This window comes from Dipodomys merriami, unplaced genomic scaffold (genome assembly GCF_024711535.1).
Source record: "Dipodomys merriami isolate MVZ:Mamm:240054 unplaced genomic scaffold, mDipMer1.0.p SCAF_8, whole genome shotgun sequence".
In the NCBI taxonomy this organism is placed as follows: Eukaryota; Metazoa; Chordata; class Mammalia; order Rodentia; family Heteromyidae; genus Dipodomys; species Dipodomys merriami.
The window spans coordinates 53286234-53310098 of NW_027206401.1; the positions used below are offsets into that span (position 1 = coordinate 53286234).

The 23865-nt window shown below is 42.5% G+C and overlaps 1 protein-coding gene across 4 annotated transcripts in view; it reads right to left on the bottom strand.

Annotated features, from left to right (window-relative positions):
* Col19a1 (collagen type XIX alpha 1 chain) overlaps positions 1–23865 on the bottom strand; it is a 218753-nt gene that overhangs the window by 128860 nt on the left and 66028 nt on the right. For all 4 annotated transcript variants that reach the window (XM_070010079.1, XM_070010078.1, XM_070010080.1 and 1 more), the window contains one exon: positions 3350–3403. In XM_070010079.1, coding sequence (XP_069866180.1) covers positions 3350–3403 — 54 coding nt within the window. The remainder of the gene's footprint in view (positions 1–3349; positions 3404–23865) is intronic.

The window sequence follows — 23865 nt, forward strand, 5'->3', positions numbered from 1 at the left end:
CATGCCATAATTTTGATAAGGGATATTTGAAAGACCATAATACAAATGCAGAGAAAACTAAACAGTGATTAAAATCTACTTTTCTAAAATTATGTAACCCTACAAAAACAAACAAACAAACAAAAAGGGCTACCTACTTCACTAAATGTTCTTGTTTAACCCAGTTTGCAATGGCAAATGTTTATATGACTTCCTATGTAGTATGTCCCAGACCCTGGTCCATGTTTCCTGTCTCTGCTCTCTACCCCACCCACATTTTGCATCTCCACCGTCTGCCCCCAGCCCCAAGAGGCAATCCTTTGTATGCAGTGGTTTCCTGGCATAGCCTCAGAGCTGAGGGCAGCTGGGGAGGGGAGAAGTTCACCTCACCTGGAGGCAGCCACGGGCTGTTGAGCATCAAGGGCCACAGCGCCAACCTTACAACCTGCCCAAGCCTATTCTCAGTTACCAGCAGTAGACCACCACCAGAACAACAACTACACATTACAGTGTAAAGGAAAGACCAAGCCCTACATTGTGAAGATTAAATAATAGCAATTTAAGTTTTTAACTATTTCAGTGCATGATTGGTATGTCCTATTTAAACTACAAGGGGATTATGTTCATTAATACTATGCAGATCAACCAAAAAGTGCACGCGCGCGTGCATGTATACACACACACACACACACACACACACACATTGTCAAGGATATGTGTATAAAGATATCAGCCTTTTTGTGTTGTCCTGGTAAATTTGGCTTTGCTGACATTTAACATTTGCTTAGTGATTAGCTTACCTTTAATTAGTTGTCTACCCTTGTAAGCCCCACAGAGGAGATGAGCCCTGTCAGTATCAGTAGCCCCTGGCCTGGAAAGCAAACTGCATACTTCCCTCTGCCCTAGGGTTTTCCCTCTCCAGAGAATGCAGGCCACTTTGAGGGGAGCAGCCAAAAGAAGCAGTTACAAGATACACGGATCTCCAGCTGTGGGCCGGAGGCATCAGTAAAGACTACCGCACAGAGAAGCTGCCAGGGACATCCAGTCCACCTTCCTGCATGGAGTCTGTGCACTTATGTCCTGACTGTTCCTGACCATTCCTCTGCTGTGACTCCACTCCAATATTGACTGAGGCAGCATCAAAATGAAGGACTTTCATTGTCTAAGTGTCTGGACCAGAGTGCTCTGGCCACCAGAGGACTAGCATAAATGCCGAACTACTTTAGTTTGCAGGCTCAGTTTTTTAGCATTGAAAATTAAGCAATGAGCTGGGTGCTGAGTTCACACCTATAAGCATAGCATTTCAGGAAGTTGAAATCTGAGAGTTGTGTTTCAAAGCCAGCCCAAACAGGAAAGTTCATAAGACTCCGATCTCTATAAACCATTAAAAAGCTGAAGGGGTGTGTGGCTCAGTAGGTAGAGCAACAGCCTTGAGCAAAAAATGCTGAGACAGCACCTAAGCCCTGAGGTCAAGACTCACAGTATTGGAAAAAAAGGAAAGCAAGCAAGCAAGCCAGGAAGGAAAGGAGGGAAAGAGAAAAGGAGAGAAGAAAGGAGGGAGGGAGGGAGGGAGAAAAGAGAGAGAGAGAAAGAGGGAGAGAGAAAGAAAGAACCGAGGAAGGGAAAGAGAAAGAGGGAGGGAAAGAGAAAGGGGGGAAAGAGAAAGAGAGAGGGAAAGAGAAAGAGAAAGAAAGGAAGGAGGGAAGGAAGGAAGAAAGAAAGAAAGAGAGAGAGAAGGAAGGCAGGAAGGAAGGAGGAAGGAAGGCAGGAAGGAAGAGGGAAGGAGGGAGGGAGAGTGAGAGGGAGATGGATGGAAGGAAAGAAGGGAGGGAGGAAGGGGAGAGAAAAGAAAAGAAGCACAATGGCGAATGACATGATTTAGTAGAAAATGATACTTTTCAAATGTTCAAGGTAGAAGGCTGACTTTACTATTTGCCTCTCCTAAGACCTGGGGTGTGAGGCCCCAGCTCTCCTTAATGGGGAGCGCCGATGAGCTGGGAGAGGGCTGAGTGCAAGTTCCCCAGGGCAGTGGTTTATGAAGCACAATTCTCCCCCAGAAGCACAATGACACTGTAGACAACTGTCTACTTCCAGGATGGCAAAGGAGAAAGAACAGAGCTTTCGTTGCTTTTTCTTTTGGTCATGACTCCTGAATATCTTGGCAAATTAAGAAAAGGAAATTAAGACCACCTACAGAATTAGGGAAACAAGTGAGAAATGCTAATGGCCATGCCACGCTTTCTGATGTCCTTAACAAGCTCCATTAAACAATTCTAGTGCTGAGCGAGTAGCCTGGCTGTGCCAAGCTCCTGTGGAACCACAGAGGGCATGCCTGGGACCGTGGCCAGTCTCAGTGTTCTGGGCTCATTCAGGGTGAAACTCCCTCCATGGCTGCTAGAGACTTGTGCATGCAGTAGGTGTTCAGCCAGGTGTGTTTACTGATTAACTCTGAAAACGGAGCTAGACTACTTTCAAACTCCAGTGACATTAAAATGTGTGGGCAACCGGCGCTCATCTAGGTCAACTCCAACATTGTCATCAACAAACTATAAACATCTTTGTGTTGCTCCACATGTGGAGCTTGCTTGGCTGCGGCAGCACTTTGTTATATCATCTTTGAGGTGCTTGTATTTCTTTCATGTTAATAATGATCAAGGTTGTGCACTGGTGGCTCATGCCTGTAATCCCAGATTATTCTAGAGGTTGAGATATGAGGATTGCAGTTGAAAACCAGCCCGGACAGGAAATAACCACCAAAAAGCTAAAAGTGGAGTTGTGGCTCAAGTAGCAGAGCTCCAGCCACAGTCTATTCTCCTTTAGAGATTGAGAAACTGAAAACAGCCCTATAGTTTTTGTGCTGGTACTGGGACTTGAACTCAGGGCCTTGAACTCTTGCTTGCCTTTTTCCCTCAAGGCTGGTACTTTACCACTTGAGCCACAGCTCCACTTCTGGCCTTTTGCTAGTTAACAGAAGATATGAGGCTCATGCACTTTTCTGCATGGGCTGGCTTTGAACCACAGTCCTCAGATCTCAGACACCTGTGCAGCTGGGTTACAGATGTGAGCCTGGTGATTCCTGGTTTTGTGAGAAGGGAACTTCTCCACAAGCCAGAAACGGTGAGGAACTGCTGGGGGGAGTGAGGTGGAAGGGGGGTGACACAGCACAGATGCAGTACTAGAGCCAAGAAACAGCCAGCCATGAGACCAAGCACTCAGCTGTGTGAGGAGCCACAGAAAAGCCTTCCTGGATCTGGAAATGTGTTTGATTGTAGCTGGTTCTGCCAAGCAAAGCCCAGTCCTCATAACAGTAGGGAGCATATTTCAGTGGCTAAATGTAAACAGAACATTCAAGAAAAGAAGAGTGGCTTACTTCTTGTCCATTAAAGCCAGGCACACCTGGGTCTCCTTTTGCTCCAAGTTCACCCTAGAAAGAAACAATTTAATCAGTGAAAAAGGTTGCATCTGAAAACCTTCACCAAGGAAAACCAAGAGAGATATGTTGTTTGGATATTTATAACATCACGATTACTTTGTTAATCCCTTGAAACAAACATTTATTAAAAAACACTTTTGAGCTTAAAACCAAAGAGAAATATAAAGGTTCCAAAAAAGGCTGCTTAAGAGGGATTAAAGAGTGGAATTAGAACAAAGATTATTAATGTTCTTCTAGAAGCAACAAAGAACTTTCTGGAGGGCAATCTGGCAATCAGTATCAAGGATCTAGAATGTTTGTTTTAAGGGCCCCATGGTTTCATCTGCAGGAACTCATCCTGGGGAACCATGGGTGATGAAAAGCGACAGGTTCAGTGTGGAGCATGAGGCAGTAAAGAAAAGGGACAGGGAGCCAAGTAAGCCATCATGGAGATAGAGAATGGATGACTCAAATCTCTCTAGGTAGGAGCTCAAAAATCAGTGTTTAAATGTTACACAAAAGGTATTTAGCGTAAGTTAAATAAGTTGAAATTTTTTGTACATGAAGACAAATATGATTCCATCAATACTGTCATTAACTTTCACAATGCAACTTAAAATAAAGGCAATCTTTATCCAAAAGTAATGGTTCGTGGATCATAGTTGGAGCTCAGTGGTATGTGCTTAGCATGTGTAAAGCCATGGGTTCAATTTCAGCATCCTCCAAAACGGAATTAAATTTAAAAATGGATCCAATGAATGAAAAGAATGTGCTTCCTCTACATTAAAGGATATATCCCAACAGGAAGTCTGCAAACTTGACTGGTTTTTCTTTTCTTTTTTTAGATTGGTCATGGGGCTTGAACTCTGGGCCTGGGCACTGTCCCTGAGCTCTTCAGCTTAAGGCTAGCACTCTACCACTTGATCCACAGCGCCACTTCCAGTTTTCCGGTGGTTTATTAGAGATAAGAGTCTCATGGAGTTTACTGCCTGGACTGGCTTTGAACCACAATCCTCATCTACTCAGCCTCCTGAGTAGCTAGGATTACAGGTGTGAGCCACCAACACCCCACTTCACTGGTTTTTCTTAAATAATAGTATCATTAGTAACAACTAATAATAATGAATTGTGTATTATAATAAAAACAATAGCAATTGGTGCCTCACAAAAATACTCAAAGGGGTTTTTAAATACATTTTAATGTATTTTAGGAACAAATACAGTTCATTCAAAAAACAAGTGATTGCTTTATGGTACCATTATAATGCCTATAAAACACCTGTATAATGTTGACTTGTGCCAGGCACTGTGTAAGCATTTTGAAATTCTATGATGATGACTACTCATTTTACAGGTGAGGAAACTGAAGACAGAGGCTAAGGAATGTGGCTGAGGTCTTGGGGCTTGAACTCAGGGCCTTGGGCTCTCCCTTGGCTTTTCTGCTCAAAGCTGGCACTCTACTGCTTGAGCCACACCTTCAATTCAGGCTTCCTGCTGTATAACTGGAGGTAAGAGTCTTCCTGGCTTTCCTTCTTGGGCTGGCTTTGAACCATAACCTTCAGATCTCAATCTCCTAAGCAGCTGGATGACAGGTGTGAGCCCCAGAGCCTGGATGGCCATTCTTTACTTGGGCTCTATACTGTCCTGTATACTGCCGACCATCCATCACCAGCTTCCTCCCAGCAGGATGGCAGCCTCCACGCCACCCTCCCTGAAGCCTTGAGTATGGGCAAGTGAAAATGTCGTAAGTAATACCAAGCTTGTTGGTATAGATTTACCTCCAGCTAAGCACTGTTCACCTCATGAATATTTATGTAATGTGTTCATGATATGAATTATTATGTCAGATTGGAACAATACACATAATAACATGAATAAAATGTATAACTTTCATGTTAGTTAGTTCTGAATGGATGAGTCAACTTTTAAAATATTAAATAACTAGGAGAAACTATGGCTGACCAAAAATTCACAGTAAATAATGCCGCTGTCAGAATGAAACAAAGATGGAAACAATTATGTGAATGAAAAATTCTAGCATAAATTAGTAATACAGATATATCATAAACTAAACTAAAATATAAATAGATAACTGAGAAATATATCAATTGATGACTTAATAGTATCACTAATATTCAGACTGCTTTTTATCGTTTATAAAGAAAAGACTAATATTCCAACTGGTAGTTGACCAAAGGATCTATCTGACAATATGCCACAAATGACAGTCAATATAATCTTTACTGGTCCTAATTAATCAAGAAATGTCCTAATTAATACTAGTAAAGAGATAGCCTGGTCCGTGTGTGTGTGTGTGTGTGTGTGTGTGTGCGCGCGCGTGTGTGCGTGCGTGCGTGCGTGCGTGTGTGTGTGTGTGTGTATGGACCAGGTTGTCTCTAAGGCCTCTCTATTTCTCTTCTTTCATCCAGGTGAATAAGGCTGTAATACTTTACATGCATATGTGTAAGTAGATCAATGAAAGCGGCTGAAATTGTTTCAGGAGGGCAGGGGAGGTAGGAGTGAGGCAGGAAAGTATGATGGGGTACTTTGTATGTGTGTTCCAAAATGTCACAATGAAACCACTCCACATGCAACTAATAGATGATAATAAAAAGTCTTGGGAAAAAAAGTGGAGGGTTCTATATTCTAGCCAGAAAACAAAGTATATTCATGTTGCATATTTAATAAATCCCAAACAAAAGAAATTGTACAATAGTAACCAGCTGCACAGAAAGGAAACTGGAAACAAAACTGCAGCACTAAGGATTTACTCTGGAGCTGGAGAAAACTTGTTTGACAAATAATGTCAAACTGTGCACTTAGATTGTTTCTTAGTGTTTGGGCAAATTCAAGGGAAGGAACTATTTAAAAAATAAAACCTAGACCATTTCAGGAGATTTCTCCAGAAATATAATAAAGCATTCTAGTCTGGCAGAAACTTAAATACAAAGACTACAGGACACATGGTGACTAGATTGCATTTAAGATTTTCCAAGCCAGGCACTAGTGTCTCACACTTATAGTCATAGTATGCAGGAGGTCCAGCTCAGATCTCGGTTCACAACCAACCAGAGACAAACCAGTTGAAATGAGATTCTTCTCTCCAATTAAGCACTGGAAAGCCAGAAGTGGAGCTGTGATTCAAGTAGTAGAGCCTCAGCTTTGAGCAAAAAAAGCTAAGGGACAGTGCCTAGGCCCCGAGTTCCAGCCCAAGACCAGCACACACACAAACAAAACAAAAACCTAAATATTTTCCCCATTATCCATTATTCATGAAACTAATTTTAAAGCTGTACCAAAGCTGGGCACCAGTGGCTCAGGCCTGTAATCCTAGCTACTCAGGATGCTGAGATCTGAGGATCGCGGTTCAAAGCCAGCCCGGGCAGGAAACTCCGTGAAACTCTTATCTCCAATAAACTACCAGAAAACTGGAAGTGGTGTTGTAGCTCAAGTGGTAGAGCACTAGCTTTGAGCTGAAGAGCTGAGGGACAGTGCCCAGGCCCAGAGTTCAAGCTACATGACTGACAAAAAACAAAACAAAACTGTACCAAGGTTTAATGACTTTCCAAACAAAGTGGCAGGGCCTTGGCATTTAAAATGTTGCATTCAGATAAGTAGAAAAATCCTTTACAGAAAACAAATCCCTTATTTCCCACAAGACAGTGACGATAACACTCATTTCAGGTATTACAATAGCTACTAGCAATAATACCATAGCACTGTTCTATATGCTGCACTGCATACTATGCTCTGTCCTAAATGACTGACAGAGCCGGGGCTCCTTGCATTCTAGCAGTGGCAATGCATGGTGACACTCGACCCTGCTTGTTGGCACAGCTCAGGGGCTACAGTAACTCTCATGGTGGGAGAGTGCCTAGCATCTCAGGTAACACTCAACTAAAGAAAGGATGCACCCCCCCATTAGTCTCACCTGGTTCCTGTGCCTGGACCTGCTTTGGTTCCCAACAGAGCTGAAATGTGGTGGACATTTTCCATGGAATCTTGAATACTGGAAAATGTCTCTAGTGTTCTTTATTTAGCCAAGGAATTTGTTCAGCCCTAGTGCAATGGCCTAGGAGGATTGGAGGAGTTGGTGCTACCCACCCCATGGTGACCAAAGCTAGAGCCATTCCACTAGGGATGGTGACCAGGGCCTGGGCCTGTTCTAGGACGAACAGTGAGCAGTGCCTGAACCTGGTCCACAACTGATGGTGGCCAGAGCTGGAGCCCGTTCACGAGGGGCAGTGACCAGAGCCAGGGCCCGTTCCATGAGGGACAGTTCTGTCTCCAGCAGGACTAGGCCTTCACTGGGCATAATGATAAATAGCCAAAAGGAAATATAAATGTAAACTTGAATTCATTTTCTCTGGTTTCATCCCTTATTCCCCCGATTCCATCACACCTGTATCTTAAGATCTTTCTAATAAATTATGTGGCCTCAAGACCTTTCTAAGATTGACTGTTTATAGCTCACATCTGTAATTTCAGCTATTCTGGAGGCTGAGATCTGGGATTGTGGTTTATGCCAGCACGGACAGGAAAGTCCATGAGATGCCTATCTCCAGCAAAAAGCTGGACATCAAGGTGTGGCTAAAAAAGTAGAGTACCAGCTTTGAGTGAAAAAAACTGAAGAAGAGTTCCCCCGCCCTGAGTTCCTGAGTTCAAGCCCCAATACAAGTCAATACATCAGGAAGCACAACTTAATCAGAACTTCTTTGCCCAAATGTTGTAAATCTGAAAACATAAAAAGTACATAATGTACTAACATATATTCATATTCAGGCTGGTTTATGCAAAGGAATTTATGAGCAGAGCTCTCCTTTTCCAAATAAGAAGTTATTTTCTAACCCAGGGAGTCTGTGGCTACCTTGACAAAGCTCACAGACATGTGTTCTGTTATTGATAACCAGAAAGCACTGACTGATAGCTGATTATGCCTCTGACAGCCAGATATACACATGATCTTGAGAGCTGAGGACCTGTGCTTGAAAGAGGGAAGTTTGACTCTGATCACATGATCCAGTCACATCTGCAGAACTTCTCAAATGTGTCTTGCTAGCACTGGCTTTGTGATAACTGTGCATTTGTTAATTTTTTTATGACTGTAACTAGGGCTTGAACTCAGGGTTTCAAATGTAACTTAGCTTTTCTCCACTCAAGGCTGGCACTCCACCACTTGAGCCACACCTCTACTTCTGGCTTTTAATTGGAGACAAGGGTCTCATTGACTTTGCTGCAGTTGGTTTTGAACTGCAATCCCAAATCTCAGCCTCCAGAGTTGCTAGGATTACAGGTATGAGCCACTGGTGTTTGGCTTTGGCCTTGTAAGATTTTTAACTGACAGATATTTTTTTAAAAACTCCTGAGCATACCCAAACAGTGTTGCTAAAATGCCAAGATTTTAAAAATAGAGTTCCTTTGCAAAGGGGTGCAGTGTGAATCACAGGCACTGCCACGCTTGCAGAATGATGGAGGATCCATGCCTTGTGTGGCATCAGGGACAGTGCTCAGAATAGATGCCACCACCTTCCAAACAGCTTATCTCAGACACTTCATCTTGATAAACCTTTGTTCTATAGAAAGCTGTAATTCTTTTAACTAAAGTTGATTTGAGTCAAGATTACTCACCTAATTGTATTTGTGGCATAAACTAAGTCCTTTCTCCAAAGAGAGAAAACAACAGAATAACTTCTGGAAAATCAGCTTCAAGCACAGCTATTAAAACGTTAGACCCTGTTTTACATGTTTAACTTCAGTCATATTTTGTATATGAAGAATAAATCTTCCCTCAAGAAATACAATGTGCCAGTTGCTGGTGGCTCACACCTGTAATTATAGCTACTCAGGAGGCTGAGACCTGAAGATTGTGGCAGGAAAGTCCAAGAGACTCTTAACTCCAATTTACTACCCAAATAATGGAAATAGAGCTGTGGCTCAAATGGTAGAGCACTGGTGAAAAGCACATAAACAGCATCTAGGCCCTGAGTTCACGCCACAATACCAGCACAGGAAAGGAGACATAAGTATGATATACCACAACACCTCTCTAGGTCCAGCTGGAACGTCCTATGCACTTGTCCCACACAGGAATGCCAGTGTGCTGGAACATTCCTGTGGCCCCTGCACTCAGGGGAGGTGCAAGCGCTGCCTTGGTTTCCACCTTGCCCAACACATGGTTCTGGTTAAAGGAATACAGCATCAATGACACTGTCCAGTTCTCTATTGTCTTCATTCCCCAATTGCAGGGTCTGTGGCCCTGGTGACTGCATGGACAGTCAAGTTCCAGGCTCCCTTTAGAAAGGGAGGGCAGGAATTAGGCAGGGTTGTTGATAACACAGACTCAACACTCAGGCCTCTCACAGCAGACTGCTGTCCAGAGAAGAGATTTTTTGTGGAACAACTGTTCTAACCTCTCCAGGGGTTACAGGTGGCAGGGTCTGTGTGTCCACAGACATGGCGAGCAGGACTCATGCCACAGCCACTGCTTGGGGGCTTCCATGGCACTGCCACATTCCAAGGACAAGTGATGATGCTGGGTCACTTTCAGAGGGGGTGTGAGGGGTGGGGAAAGAAAGGATGACTCAGAACCAAGGACTGGCTGATAAGAGTACGGGTGACACAGGGCACTAAGCACTGGTTAGTAAGATGGAGTAGGACAGGGTGATGACTGAGTACTAAGTACTGTTTAGTAAGACAGTAGGACAGGGTGACACTGAGTACTAAGTACTGGCTAGGATGACGGAGAAGGGCAGTGCTTGTTTGGGTACTCCAGCAATGGTGACATCGCAGCAGGGCGTCAGGACCTAGCTCAGCCAGTGTCACGGGAGCTGGGGCAGCAGTGAACAAAATCCTGAGCCCACACCCCGTCCCCAGCCACCATGGGAGACATCCCATCATCCCCCAGAATTCCATAAATGACCTTCTCTAGCTAACCACCATCTGGGGCTGGCTTGGCTCGCCAGGCTGCTTAAATCACCTCATATGAGGTCTGAAAGCTGCAAATCACCTATGAATAGCGACCACTGGTGAATCACAGCTGTGCTGCCAGGGTATTTAGGCCCCTTCCCAATGACCCATTTCCTTTCCCTTACTGAGGAGGACAGGCTACTTAACCCCCTTTCGTGACCATTCAGTGTCCCAGCTGCGTGGGGTCCAGCCCAATATCACCCAGGCCAAGGGTTCTGCTCATCCTTCTCTCTTCTTGAACTCACACCCTGCCTCTCTGCTCACTTGCTCTTGGCTAGTCCTCAACCACTTGAGGCACACCTCCAGCCTTGCCTTCTGCCAGCTAACTAGAGATGGATCCCAGGCTGGCTCTGAACCTAGTTCCTCCTGATGTTCATAACAAGGATTACAGGTGTGAGCCACCAGTTCCCAGCTACTCTTTCTAACATGTTCCTTAATGAATCCAGTTGGATGGATTAGAGAAAAAAAGCTTATTCTGGAAGTAGATCTAAAAACTTTTCCTTGAATTTTTATTCAATTACAGCTATCAAGATAGTAAGAACCAAGAATTTCCTATCAGTTAAACCACAACTTTTCTGAGCTAGTTTCTTTATCTACATATATTAAGTTAATCATATAATTTACCTCTTGGCATTGTGTGAGCTGTTATCTGTGAAAGGCATTTACAAATCTCCCCCAAATCACTCGTTCTTATCAAAGTTGAACCATGTTTTAACTAATGTAATCTCATGTAATGTAAGCTGAAAACTATGGTAGTCATGTTAAGGGGACATCACTCATCATAGAAAATATACATGGGAAGAGGTGAACTGTATTTACTACCTGACCTATGTAACTGTAGCATCTCTGTATACCACTTTTACATAAGTTAAAACCACACATTGGAAAAACATGCTCAGATAATTTAACCTAAAGTCATAGTGAAAAAACATGGGTACTTTTTCTATGTTAAATGTATATACTTCTATTTTTGTTTTGAAAATTTTAAATCATTGTTAGTATAACATTCTAAAGGATTATTTTGTCAATATTATTATAGTTTGTGCTTGAATGCTAACTGAACATTGGCTGAAGGAACTCATTCAGCTATACAGGTGAGATCAGAAACATCTAAAACTAGCTTAAATCCAAAAGCTCCATAATAAGCAAGGTTATACCTGTTACGTTCATTAAAGGCTCATAGAATTATAAATCCCCCAAAGAATTTATTGCTAGGCAATCAGCTGATTTCAGGACAACTTAATGTCAGGCTTTATGCCATGCACTGGGGAAGAGGAGTCAATGGGGTTGTGTGGAAAGCCCAACCCTGGTTAAGTTCCAAAGGATCTCAAATACCAACAGCCATGGGTGCAGGGATGAGGACAGCATTGAAGGTGGCTGTACTCGGGTCTCTCACATTGTAGACAATCAGAATTTAAGAGGCAGCGCCCAAGCCCAGAGTTCAAGCCCCATGACTGACAAAAAAAAAAAAAAGACAATTAGAATTTAAATGATGCATCATCCTAACAGGCAGAGAGGAAGCTGTTGTGTGTTCCTCCACCAGTGTTCGTAATCCTGGTACTCAGGAGGCTGAGATCCGAGGATCACTGTTTGAAGCCAACCTGGGAAGAAATTCCTGGGACTCATCTCTATTAAATGGCAGAAAGCTAGAAGTGGAGATGTGACTCAAGTGGCAGAGCACAGGCTTTGAGCAAACAAGCTAAGCAAGAAGGCAAGTAAGACTGGCCAGGCCACAGATGGCCCACCTGGGTTTTCGCTAACACAGCCTTTGTCTTTGAGATCACTCCTGTCTCATTGTTTGTTCTAACTTCAAACACTTTTCTTTCAGATATTTATCTTCTGGCCTATATTATTTGTTTAGAGATGGTGTCATGATTTACTGAGGAATTCTCATTTCTTTCTCTATCATTTATCTATATCTCTATCGTCTCATCTATTTGACACAAATAGGGACTTGAACTCACTCAAGTCTAGCATGCTACTGTTTTAACCACAGGTCCACTTCCAGTATTTTGCTAGTTAATCAGAGAGAGGAGTTTCGTGGACTTTCCTGAGCAGGCTGGGCTTGATCCTCGCCCTCAGAACTCAGCCTGTGGAGTGGCTGGGATTACAGGCACCAGGTAAATGTATCTGGAGCACAGGAGGACTCAGGAAATGATACATAAGATTTCTCCTTCCTTCAGTCTAATAAACTGCTAATAGTACTGTAGTTATGAACCTATAGGAGTGGGGAAGAAAGATGGAAATAGTATTGTGCTTTTACATACTTAAATAATTTCCACTTTAAATTTAAAATCTTTCCAAGCGACCTCTGTTTCTCTGAGCAGAACCAAACCAAGCCTTTTCTGAGACTTTCCCAGAGCCTACATGAACCAGATTGTTTTAGTGTGAGGATCCAAATGTTCCTCCCTTCTGCAAACTCAGCTGATCCTTCCACGTCAGAGCTGGTGCTCATCCTTAGTTACAAACTCTCCACATTCCCCTTGTTCTCTGTACCCAGGAGTGAGAATCCTGGTACTTGAGTAGATTCTCCGAGCACTTCTGTGGTATTAACAGCTCCATTCAAGAGGAGGCAGATGTCACAGGCACCAGAGAGAGCACAGCTGGGGACCCTCAGCCACAAGAAAAACCAGACCACCTGCCAAGCACCACTGGAAGTGGAGGTGGGGCCGAATTACAGTCCCGCCGCCGGGAAGTGGAGGAGCAGATACAGATGTTCCTGAACTTCTGGAAACCAGGAGCACACAGGGTCTCTGGGAGAGCCTGCCCGCTGCAAAAACCAGTGTGCAGCCCGTGTAAGGACATTAAGGCTGCTGCGTGAGACTCAAATTTATTTCCATTGTGAGAATGTAGAGGCTTCTCTGTAGAATACTGAGCATTTTCCTCCAGTATAGTGTCTAAATGTTCATTGGATTAAGGGACTGTGGTTTGCTTTTCTAAAATAAAACAAGTTAAAGAGATTTAAAAACTATATGTCCACATTTCAGGAAGATGACAGAGCACAGGAAGGTGTGCTGTGCTGGCACGGCTGGTGGGACCTTGAACACAGATGGCACAACCACAGCCCAGGCACAACCACAACCAGGACAGAGGCCTGTGGGGTAGCCTCTGCTTCTCACCCAACAGCATGGGCTTCAGAAAACTGAGTCTCATTAGTAGAGAGAACTTCAGAACCCAACGTCTTTCCCTGATGACCCTGCAACACTGACTCTCCATGGCTGAGTGTCAGATCCACAAATCTGGGTGATATCCTCCTAGGCCAACACCTCACCTAGGCGGTGAGGTCCAGGACTGCTCTGTGAAACACTCATGCCTTGGGGGATATTTAGAATGTGTGCAGCCAGGAAGGAGTGTCTATTCCATATCACAATTCAGAGGTTGTTACTCCATCTATACACATAGATGGATGGATAGATAGATAGATAGATAGATAGATAGATAGATAGATAGATAGATAGATGTAGGTAAGTAGACAGACAGACTGATAAAAGTGAATACTTCTCTCCAACTTTCCTTATACGAGGATCCTTGGGGCATTTATCACATCTCAAATTTCTGGAATTCTGATCCAGCCGATCTATGGCGGAGCTCCACATGAACATGTTATTACCCAGGGGATTCTGATGTAGACCATGGTTAGACTAATGCTTCTCATTAAGAATAACCACTAACAGTTAACAACGCTTCCCTCACTCCCACTGGGGCTCGCCCTGTCCTCCCTTCTCTTGGAGAGGTCTCCTTTATAATGTTCTGAATTAGTCCTGTATGCTTCCACTGGCAGCTGTTATTTTTAATTGACACTTTTCTGACTTTAAAAAAAAATTACAAACACTGAAATTAACTTTAAATGTGGTTTACTGATTTGATGGGTTACATTACTAGAAAAATCCCTTTTCTATTTTTAGCTTTAAAAATTAAGCAAGACAGACATCTTGCAGCTCTGGGTATCCAGAGCAAACTCTAAGCAGAAGAGGCCCAGGATGGGAAGGCAGGCTGGCTTTAATGAGGTCTGAACTGTGTTTTCCACAGACCCCACCTGTCCCTGGAGTTCTTAATCTATTAAATCTAATCCATGTAGGCCAAATCCTCTCAAATACGAATTTACAACAATATGCATTTTAAGATGTCTTCTGATAAATGTAATCCACTCAGTAAAATTATTAATATGCATTTTAAATGATCCAAACCATTCAAACACCCTCTGGAGAGAATGTTTGAGTGAAGCTTTTGAAACATATTTCCACATGTTTGTGGGGGAAAAAAAATAAAGGTTTGAGGAAAATGCTTAGTAATGGTGATGGAGGCTTGGTTCCAGGCTGCTGCCCATTCCCATGTAGATGCAGCTGTCCACTCTGGATCTTGAACTCAGGGCCTGGGCACAGCCTCTTCACCTTTTCTATTCAAGGCTGATAGTTTACCCCTTGAGCCAGAGCACCAGTTCTGGATTTTTTTTTTGACGGTTAACTGGAGATAAATGTCTCAGGGACTTTTCTGACCAGGTTGGCTTCAAACCACAATCCTTAGAACTCAGCCTCTTGAATAGCTAAGATTACAGATGTGAGCCACCAGCACCAGCTGAAGTAAACTTTTGGAAAGGACTCAGTGTATTTTGCATATATGTTTTGCATGAACTTTTGGGGAAGTAACAACTAGAAGATAAACATCCACAAAAGAGAATAATGCAATAAATATAGATTCCATTTAATTGTAGGACTAAAATTAAAAGAGATGTTAGTTAAGAAAGAAAATATAAATATAAATTCTGAGAAATGTTGAAATTATATATTTAACAAAAATAAGAAAGGGGAGAAAGCCGACAGAGGGTTGCAATGTGCATGTATAATAGGTTCTTTATAGCTTGCAGTAAGCTGTGAAACAATTATCTTTAAAACCAATTTAAATTGGTTTTTAAAACCAAACTGTATAAGAGATGAACATATTAATAACCTAAAGATAAAAACTAAGAACTCACTGAAGTCGGCCAATGAGATGGAAGTAGAAATGCATTAAATCTGCCATTTCTGAGAAGGAATGTAATAGACACTTCTTCTAGTCCATGCTATAATCCCTAGAACAAACATCTTCACACTTCCAGGAAGAATCCAAACAAAGCAGTTAAGCAAAATAGTTAAGCTCATAATTTAAAACACTTTCACAAGAATCCTTGACATCCTGTTGGCTTTTCCGGTCACTTTTTTTTTTTTCAGTGCTGGGGACAGAGCCAAGGCTGCACACTCGCTGGCAGCACCCCACCACAGAAGCAGGCCTGCAGCATAGGGCTTTTGGGATTTTGTTGTTGTTGACTTTGTTTCTGAGACAGGGTGGAGTTACTTGGGTGTCAAGGGCCTCAGACTCAAGCTTCTGTTAGCTTCCCTCCTGAGTAGCTAAGATTATAGCCATGAGTCAGTGCACTTCACCCTTCTGTGTCATTTAATTAAAAAAATTACTGAAGGCTGGGGATTAAACTCAGTGGTAGATTGCTTGCCTAACATGTTCATTCTTACCAGGCAAACTGCACCACTGAAGTACAAACATGGTTTTTTCACTATTTAAATTTGTATTAAAAGTTATCTAAACTTTGTATAGTCTTCCTTTTTTCTCTTTAAACTCGTGACCATAACTAGACACATGTACAATATGCATTCTTGTGTGTATGTGTGTGCCTGTGAGCATGTGTGCACACATGCATGCATAATTATGTGTGTGTCAGTACTGGGGCTTAAACTCAGAACCTAGGTAGTCCCTTAACTTTTGCTCAAGGCTAGAGATCTACCATTTGCACCACAACTCTGCTTATGGTTTTTTGGTGGTTAATAGCAGATAAGAATCTCATGGACTTTCCTCTCTGGCTGGCTCCAAACTGCAATCCTCAGATCTCAGCCTCTTGACTAGTTAAGATTACAGGTGTGAGCCACCAGTGCCTGGCAGATTCTTACCTTTGCAAATGCAAACATATAACTGAATTTCTATTTTCTTCCTCCATGTTATTTTCTATAAAATATCACTTTGGATTATGCATTATAGTCCTAATTTATTTCCTTAAATATTCCCACAATACTCAGTGCTACAGATAGATTATAATTTTCTCAGTATTTTTTGATAATGACATTCACTGTTTCCAGTCTCCATCACTACAATAAATATGCTCACATCTGCCAGAGCCCTCCCCAGGGCCCACTTTGTATATCTGCCAGCTAATATGACCACATCTGCATATGCCAGCTCCACCACAGCTGTTTCAGGAACTCAGCACTGGAATTTGATTGCATTTGTGTTAGGAGTTGAATTAAAGTTTTGTGTTATTTACCAAAAGGCCCCATCATCATGTGCATGTGATACACTTTATAATTACCTATACAGGTAAGACTTTTAAGACATAACTAGGCCAGGCCCTGACGGCTTACCTATAGTCCTTGCTAACCAGGAGGCTGAGATTTGATGACTGTGGTTCTAAGCCAGCTCAGGCAGGAAAGTGCATTAGACTCTTATATCTAAATATCTAATATAAATAGGGACATTGAAGTATGGCTTAAGTGGTAGAGTTCCAACCTTGAGCAAAAAACTGAAGAACAGTCCCCAGGCCTCTATTCAAAGCCAGCACAACATGGGGGAAAAAAAGGTGATTAGCTGTTAAAAGTATTACACAGTTTTATTTATTTTTGGATAGACCCTGCCAAACTGCTCATACCAGAGTGATGTGTAGGCACAGCTCAGCCAGGGTGACATCCAACAGGTGCAGGGTGGGGCAAGGCCACAGCTCTTAATTACTTTAAATTACATCCCACTGCCGTAACCTGAGGCCTCGGTGTGCTCCATAACGGAGTTTGCTCTTCAGGGAATTGTTTTTCTGTACATTTTGTTCATTTAAAAGGTTGACTTGTTTCAACAACTTTTGAAACCTGAAAAGCACAAATGTTAACTGGTTTCCTGTTAATTGTAATTTTATCTGAACTGTCATTTTCAAATTGATTACAGTCCTTTAGACCAATGGAATACTCAGATTTATGTATACATTCATTCATTTATTTATTTAGATCGATCATGGGGCTTGAACTCAGGGCCTGGGTCCTGCCCTTGAGTTCTTTTGCTCAATGCTCTCACTCTACTGCATTAAGCCACAGATCCACTTCTGGTTTTCTGGTGGTCAATTCAAGATAAGAGTCTCACAGATTTTCCTGCCCCAGCTGGCTTTGAACCGAGATCCTCAGTAGCTAGGATTACAGGCATGAGCCAACAGCAACTGGCTTCAATTTTTTTTTTTTTTGGTTGGTCGTGGGGCTTGAACTCAGCGTGGGCGCTGTCCCTGTGCTGTGCAGCTCAAGGCCAGTGCTCTACCACTTGAGCCACAGTGCCACTTCCAACCTGGCTTCAATTTTTTATAAATGAAACACACATCTTTTACTTTATAGTCTTTGCATTTCAAATCTTTGTTAGATACACCTCTATCCTTAGATTTTAAGCACTGATATATAAAACACTAGTTCTATACTGAATTTCTTTTTTTGTTAGTACCATAGATTAAACTAGAGCCTCACATATCATTTGGCTTGCTTGCACTCTACTACTTGAGCCACATCGCTAGCCCTGATTTTTTTCTAATTAATTGGAGATGGAGTCTCAAGAACTTTTCTACTTGGACTGGATTTGAACTGAGATCCTCTGCATCTCAGCCTCCTGATTGACACGGCTTACAAATGGCTGGCTTGGTTTTTGCATGCATGTTCATCCATCTGAATTTATTCTTGGGTTAATGGAGTATTTTGCGTGGGCAATCAGCACATTTGTGGAATAACCCATCCTCCCTACTGACTGGCAAGTGAAGCATGGAAAGTATGGAGCTCAATTTCTGGACTCTCACTTTATTCTACCAATCTTAAACTATATATGCTGTAAAACATTATAATGTCTGGAAAACAAATCTTTTGTAGTTTTTCCTCAATTTTTTTTAACATGTTCAAGTTTTTATTTGTCCTTAGAAACCTTAGGAAATTTTATCCAATGTTGAGACAGAATTTAAACCATTTTGGAATTTTTATTTCTATTATACCTATTAATTTTGAATCACTAAACCAGTTTATTGTCATTTTAAGAAAACTGTAACAACATAGATTCCTTTGGATATATTTTGGGGGAGGGGTTGGTTGTGAGGCTTGAACTCTGGGCCTGAACACTGTCCCTCAGCTCTTCAGCCCAAGACTAGCGCTCTGCACCACTTCCAGTTTTCTGAGTAGTTTACTGGAGATAAAAGTCTCATGGAGTTTCCTGACCTGGCTGTCTTTGAACCGCAATTCTCAGATCTCAGCCTCCTGAGTAGTTAGGATTACTGGCGTGAGCCACCGGCACCCGGCTGATTCCTTGGATCTTATTTCACATTCTTTTATTTGGTTTTGTATATCATTTGAATTTTTCCGAAATTCTCACTGCTTTACCATTTACACTAATAGATGATTTTTCATTTACATCTCTAGAGACTCATAACTAACAAAGAATACTTTTATTGCTTCCTTTTATCTTTGGTACAAGGTGATCAATTTTAGCAATTACAATACTTTTCTATCAAATTCTCTTAAGTTTCCTACCCATATGGTCAACTCTTCAGTAAAAAGAAGCGTTAGTTAACATTCCTCTTCCGATAATATACATGTTACTTAATTTTCTTGTGAAACAATAGAGATGGCAATGTTCCTCCTGTGTCTTAAATCTGCTTGATTTCTAATCAAGTTGTACCCTTTGTGGATAATATTGTTAAGCTTTATTAAAATATTCTGTTAGCTAGGTGTCGGTGGCTCACGCTTGCAATCCTAGTCACACAGGATGCTGAGAACTGAGGGTCACGGTTCAAAGCCTGCCCGGGCAGGAAAGTCCATGAGACTTTTATCTCCAGAAAACCAGAAGTAACTCTGTGGCACTAGTCTTGAGCTGAAGAGCTGAGGAAAACACCCAGGCCCAGAGTTCAAGCCCCACAATCGACAAAAAAAAAAAAAAAAAATTGTCAATTAGACAAAATATTTACACCTTAATTGGTTGAATTTCCCTTGATTTTCTAGCATTACTATATTGGGTCTTTTGCTAAGCAGTTGAATTTTATTGGTTGACATTTTATTTACGTATTATTTGTATCTGCACTCACAAAAAAAGATGGTTGTGGTTTATTTTTAATTTTTATGAGGCTTGGTATTAAAACGTACCAATGAATTGAAATCTGTCTTTTCTTTGGCCTAAAATAGTCTGGCTAACACTGACTAGAGAAAGCCCTGCTGAAAACCAATTCGTTCTGCTGGTCTCTTTGCTGGCAGGTCTGCGTTCCTTCCACAGAGCTGTCAGCTGCCCTGGGCAGTGGCCCTAGTCCCTAAGTTATCAAATTTGTTTCTTGCCAGTTGCACACACTAGTTTCCTGGATTTCTTTTTCCCATTCACTTTGTGGAGTTGCACATTTCTTGTTCCCAGTTTGCCATTTCTTCTGTTTACTCCTTTGTCTCCTTCGATAGATTTTATTTGTTCATTTTATTACTCATTTATAGTTTTTCATTTCTATAACATTTTAAGTGTTCTATTTCATAGATTTTAATGATATGTTTATTAATTCCCTTTACTGTTTTATGACAGGGCTGTTATTTCTTATCATATAAAACTTATTTTATTTTTGTATTTTAACTGTTGAAATAAATGTTTTGCCCTCATTCTGACTTTTGATATGTTTCATATGTTCCATGTGTTTTGTGATTTCCTGCACTTTGAGCTCTATGAATTTTCTCTTTCATTTAGTTTTTAGTTAGGAGTTACTCAGCATTTTCTTCACATCATGAATTTATTTCTGTTGAGATCCAGGAATGCATCTTGCAAAGAATCCATTTGTGTGTGTGTGTGTGTGTGTGTGTGTGCGCGCGCGCGTGTGTGTGTGCGCGCGCGCGCGTGTGTGTGCGCGTGCGCGCGTGTGTGTGTGTGCGTGCGCGTGTGTGTGTGTGTGCGTGCGCGTGTGTGTGTGTGTGTGTGTGTGTGTGTGTGTGTGTGTGTGTGTGTGTGTGTGTGTGTGTCCAAGTCCTGGGGCTTGAACTCAGCACCCCACCGTCCTGCCTGGGTTTTTTACTTATGGCTGATGCTCTACCACTTAAGCTACACCTTTTCTTCTGGATTTCTGCTGATTAACTGGAGATGACCAGTGACTTTTCTGCCCATGCTGGCTTCAAGCCTCAATCCTCAGATCTCAGCCTCCTGAGTGGCTGGAATGACAGGGGTGAGCCACTGGCACCTCTCCAAATGTCTACTTTTTGAATTTTTTGAATTTTATTTTTCTGGTCAAAGAATCATAAATACTAAAAACAAATTATCTATTAGTCAAAATGTAAAACTCTTTCTGTCTCTCTCTCTCTCTCTCTCTTGCTTGTTCTCTTTCTGTCCCTCTCTCCTGTAATTTCTCAACAGCTGCACCTCGCTCTCAGTGGACATATGGCAATGCATAGCTTTCTTGCTCACAACACACCTGAAAGTTCTCTCTCAAGGGCAAGGAAGAAGCGGCACCAAGGCCAGAGTACCTGGCATGAGTGGCCTGCAGTGTCCCTGAGTATTCTTGGGACACTGTGAGCAGCAAGATCACAGGAAAAGCCTGGCAATCTAGTAAATAAAATATTAGAAGTTAGATCATTTTTTAAAATGCCAGATGGCTATGGTTGTTATTTTACTCGGTAAAGCCAGAACTTACCACTCACAATTCCTATTCACCTCATAAGAGAAGTAGCTTTCTCTCTCTCTCTCTTTTTTTTTTTTAAGGAAAGCAATGATAAAAATAACTTGGATTAAGTTGTCCCAGGGCCTTCTTGAAAGAATCAGTTTGGATCAGATGCTCAATCCTCTTCTCTTACCAGATTGACATGTTTGGTTTCTATACACTTCCAGAATGAATAAAGAAGGAAACAACAAATTCTGGGACATGCCAAGCTAAGAGCTGAACCCAAGTCCCAGGGACATGGCAATGCTGGGAGGGGTTAGAGAGAAGATTCCCAGGAACCTGCGATCCTTGCCCTGCCTACTGGGGTAGGTGCTTCCTGGGTGAAGGGGCAGTCTTTACCAAGCCCTCCTCTCCCACCCTCCCTCCCAGGACTCAGGGAAGCCAGCCTGGGCTCTGGGATCACCTGGCCACTGCAGTTCTGTGACCCTGATGAAGGCAGCAGCCAATACAGGGCAGGCCTAAGTAACAGAGAAGCAGGTGACAGGACCAAAAACAACTATTTTGAAACCTAGTCTGGACACCATGGTTGGGCATTCATTCACAAGCTGACACATCAGACATGGTAAAGACACCGGCACCTCCACCTCCACTGCTGCACTGCCCGCCAGAGCCCAGGGAGGGAGACAGCCTAAGGCCAGGCCCACAGGTGGTCAACGGACTCCAGCCTGCCACACACCAATGAAGAACGGAAGTAGAGGTGGGCAGAGTGCCAGTCCCATGCTCATACCCTAGAACCACACAGAAAGGAGGGAAGGAGAAAGGAAAGAAGGAGAAAGTAGAGAAAAAGAAAGAATCCTAGGCTGACAGTTTCAAAATAAAAGTCATCATGTATGAATTCTAACACCTGAGTTCTGACTCAAGGAAACATCTACCTGACACAGCGAAAACCATACCCACCCTACACACTTGCCTCCAGTACACCACCACCCACCTCACACCCACCCACACACCTGCCTCATGTACACCACCACACACCCCACACCCACCCCACACACCTTCCTACTGTACCTCACCACACACCCCACATACCCCATGCCAACCCCCGCACACCTGCCTCCTGTACACCACACGTCCCACACTGACAGGACTTAACCTGTGTCACTGGGTGCCACTGGGCACCCAACCCTGTGGCTCTCACTAAAATCCATCATATTCATCTGTGCCCAGAAAACCTCACATGGGCCCCAGGGACAGTCCATGAAAGCCCAAGTCCCTAAGGCCACACTAGGACACACAGAATGTGCCTCCCATACATCAGTGCTGTACAGTTTTGTCTTTTTAAATTTCTTACTTGTGCTCATGAGTTATCTGTTGCCAGTACTGGGGCTTGAACTCAGGGCCTGGGCACTGCTGTCCCTTAGCTTTGATACCCAAGGCTGGTGCTCTACCACTTGAGTCACAACTCCATTTCCAACTTTTTCTGGTTAACTGAAGATAAGACTTTCCTGCCCAGGCTGGTTTCCAACATTAAGCCTCAGACCTCAGCCTCCTGAGTAGCTGGAATTACAGGCGTAAGCACCAGTGCTTGGCATCCACTGCAGCTTCTACTCTCATTGTTATACCAGAATTACTTAGCCAAAGTCATCAAGGACACACAAGGGAAAGGTTTAAAGTTCCAAGGGAATTTAAGAAAGAAATGTTACATATGAAATATTTTTCCATCACCAGAAAAGAATACTTTAGCTAATATTCTTGACATATATTATAAAGGCTACTATTCCTGATATATTATAGTCCTTGATAATTATTCCTTTTTTTCAACATGTAACTTTTTTTTGTCAGTCGTGGGGCTTGAATTCTGGGTCTGAGTGCTGTCCCTCAGCTCTTTGGCTCAAGGCTAGTGTTCTACCAGTTGAGCTACAGCACCACTTCCAGTTTTCTGGTGGCTTATTAGAGATAAGAGTTTCACGGACTTTCCTGCCCAGGCTGGCTTTGAATCGTGATCCTCAGATTTCAGCCTCCTGAGTAGCTAGGATTACAGGCGTGAGCCACTGGCGCCCAGCCTAGCATGTAACATTTTCTATAATTACTAGTAAGGGTAGCAACCACGGAAGGTTTAATGTGTTTCACAATAAGTAGTTGCTAACTAGCACTGGAAAGAACCAAGCAAATAACACAACCTGTAATAGCTGATGTTATGTCTCTAGCTTGGCTTTACCATTGCTTTTTCCTATGCCTGCCACCATGGATAATTGGTTATTCTCATGCCAATTTCCTGTGGCCCTGGGTAAATTGCTCTGATATTTGAAATCGTAGTTATTATCTCACTCCATCTGTTCTCTTCATTTTTTAACTCAGCTGTCAAATCAAGCACATAAGTCCTTCTAAAAGCTGCTGTGAGTTTTCCTCACATTAGTGGGGCAGATGAAAGAAGCGCACGGGGATGACATGTGACACTGAAGGTAAACTGAGGGAGGATGCACAGGGAGGAGGGGGGAAGGGAGGGGAGGAGGGGAGACCCTCGGACCACTACTGCAGAGCACGATGAGTCATGTGGGTTTGGAGTGACAGCATTTCACATGCCTGCACAAGGCTTCATACTAAGCAAGCTTTAATAGTGAAATCCTTAAAACCTATTTCAGCTCTGACTTGCCTTTTCCAGTTACTGTGTTCTCCATTTTATTGTAGCTAAAATGAAGAAGCCTAGGAAAAATATATCATCTTGCTTCTGTTTATTGGACAGACTGAATTTCTCAGTTACTATTACAGTGAATACATTTGTTCTTTTATATTTTTCCTTTCATATAAAGTCATTCTATCATTAAACTTTGTAAATATTTTA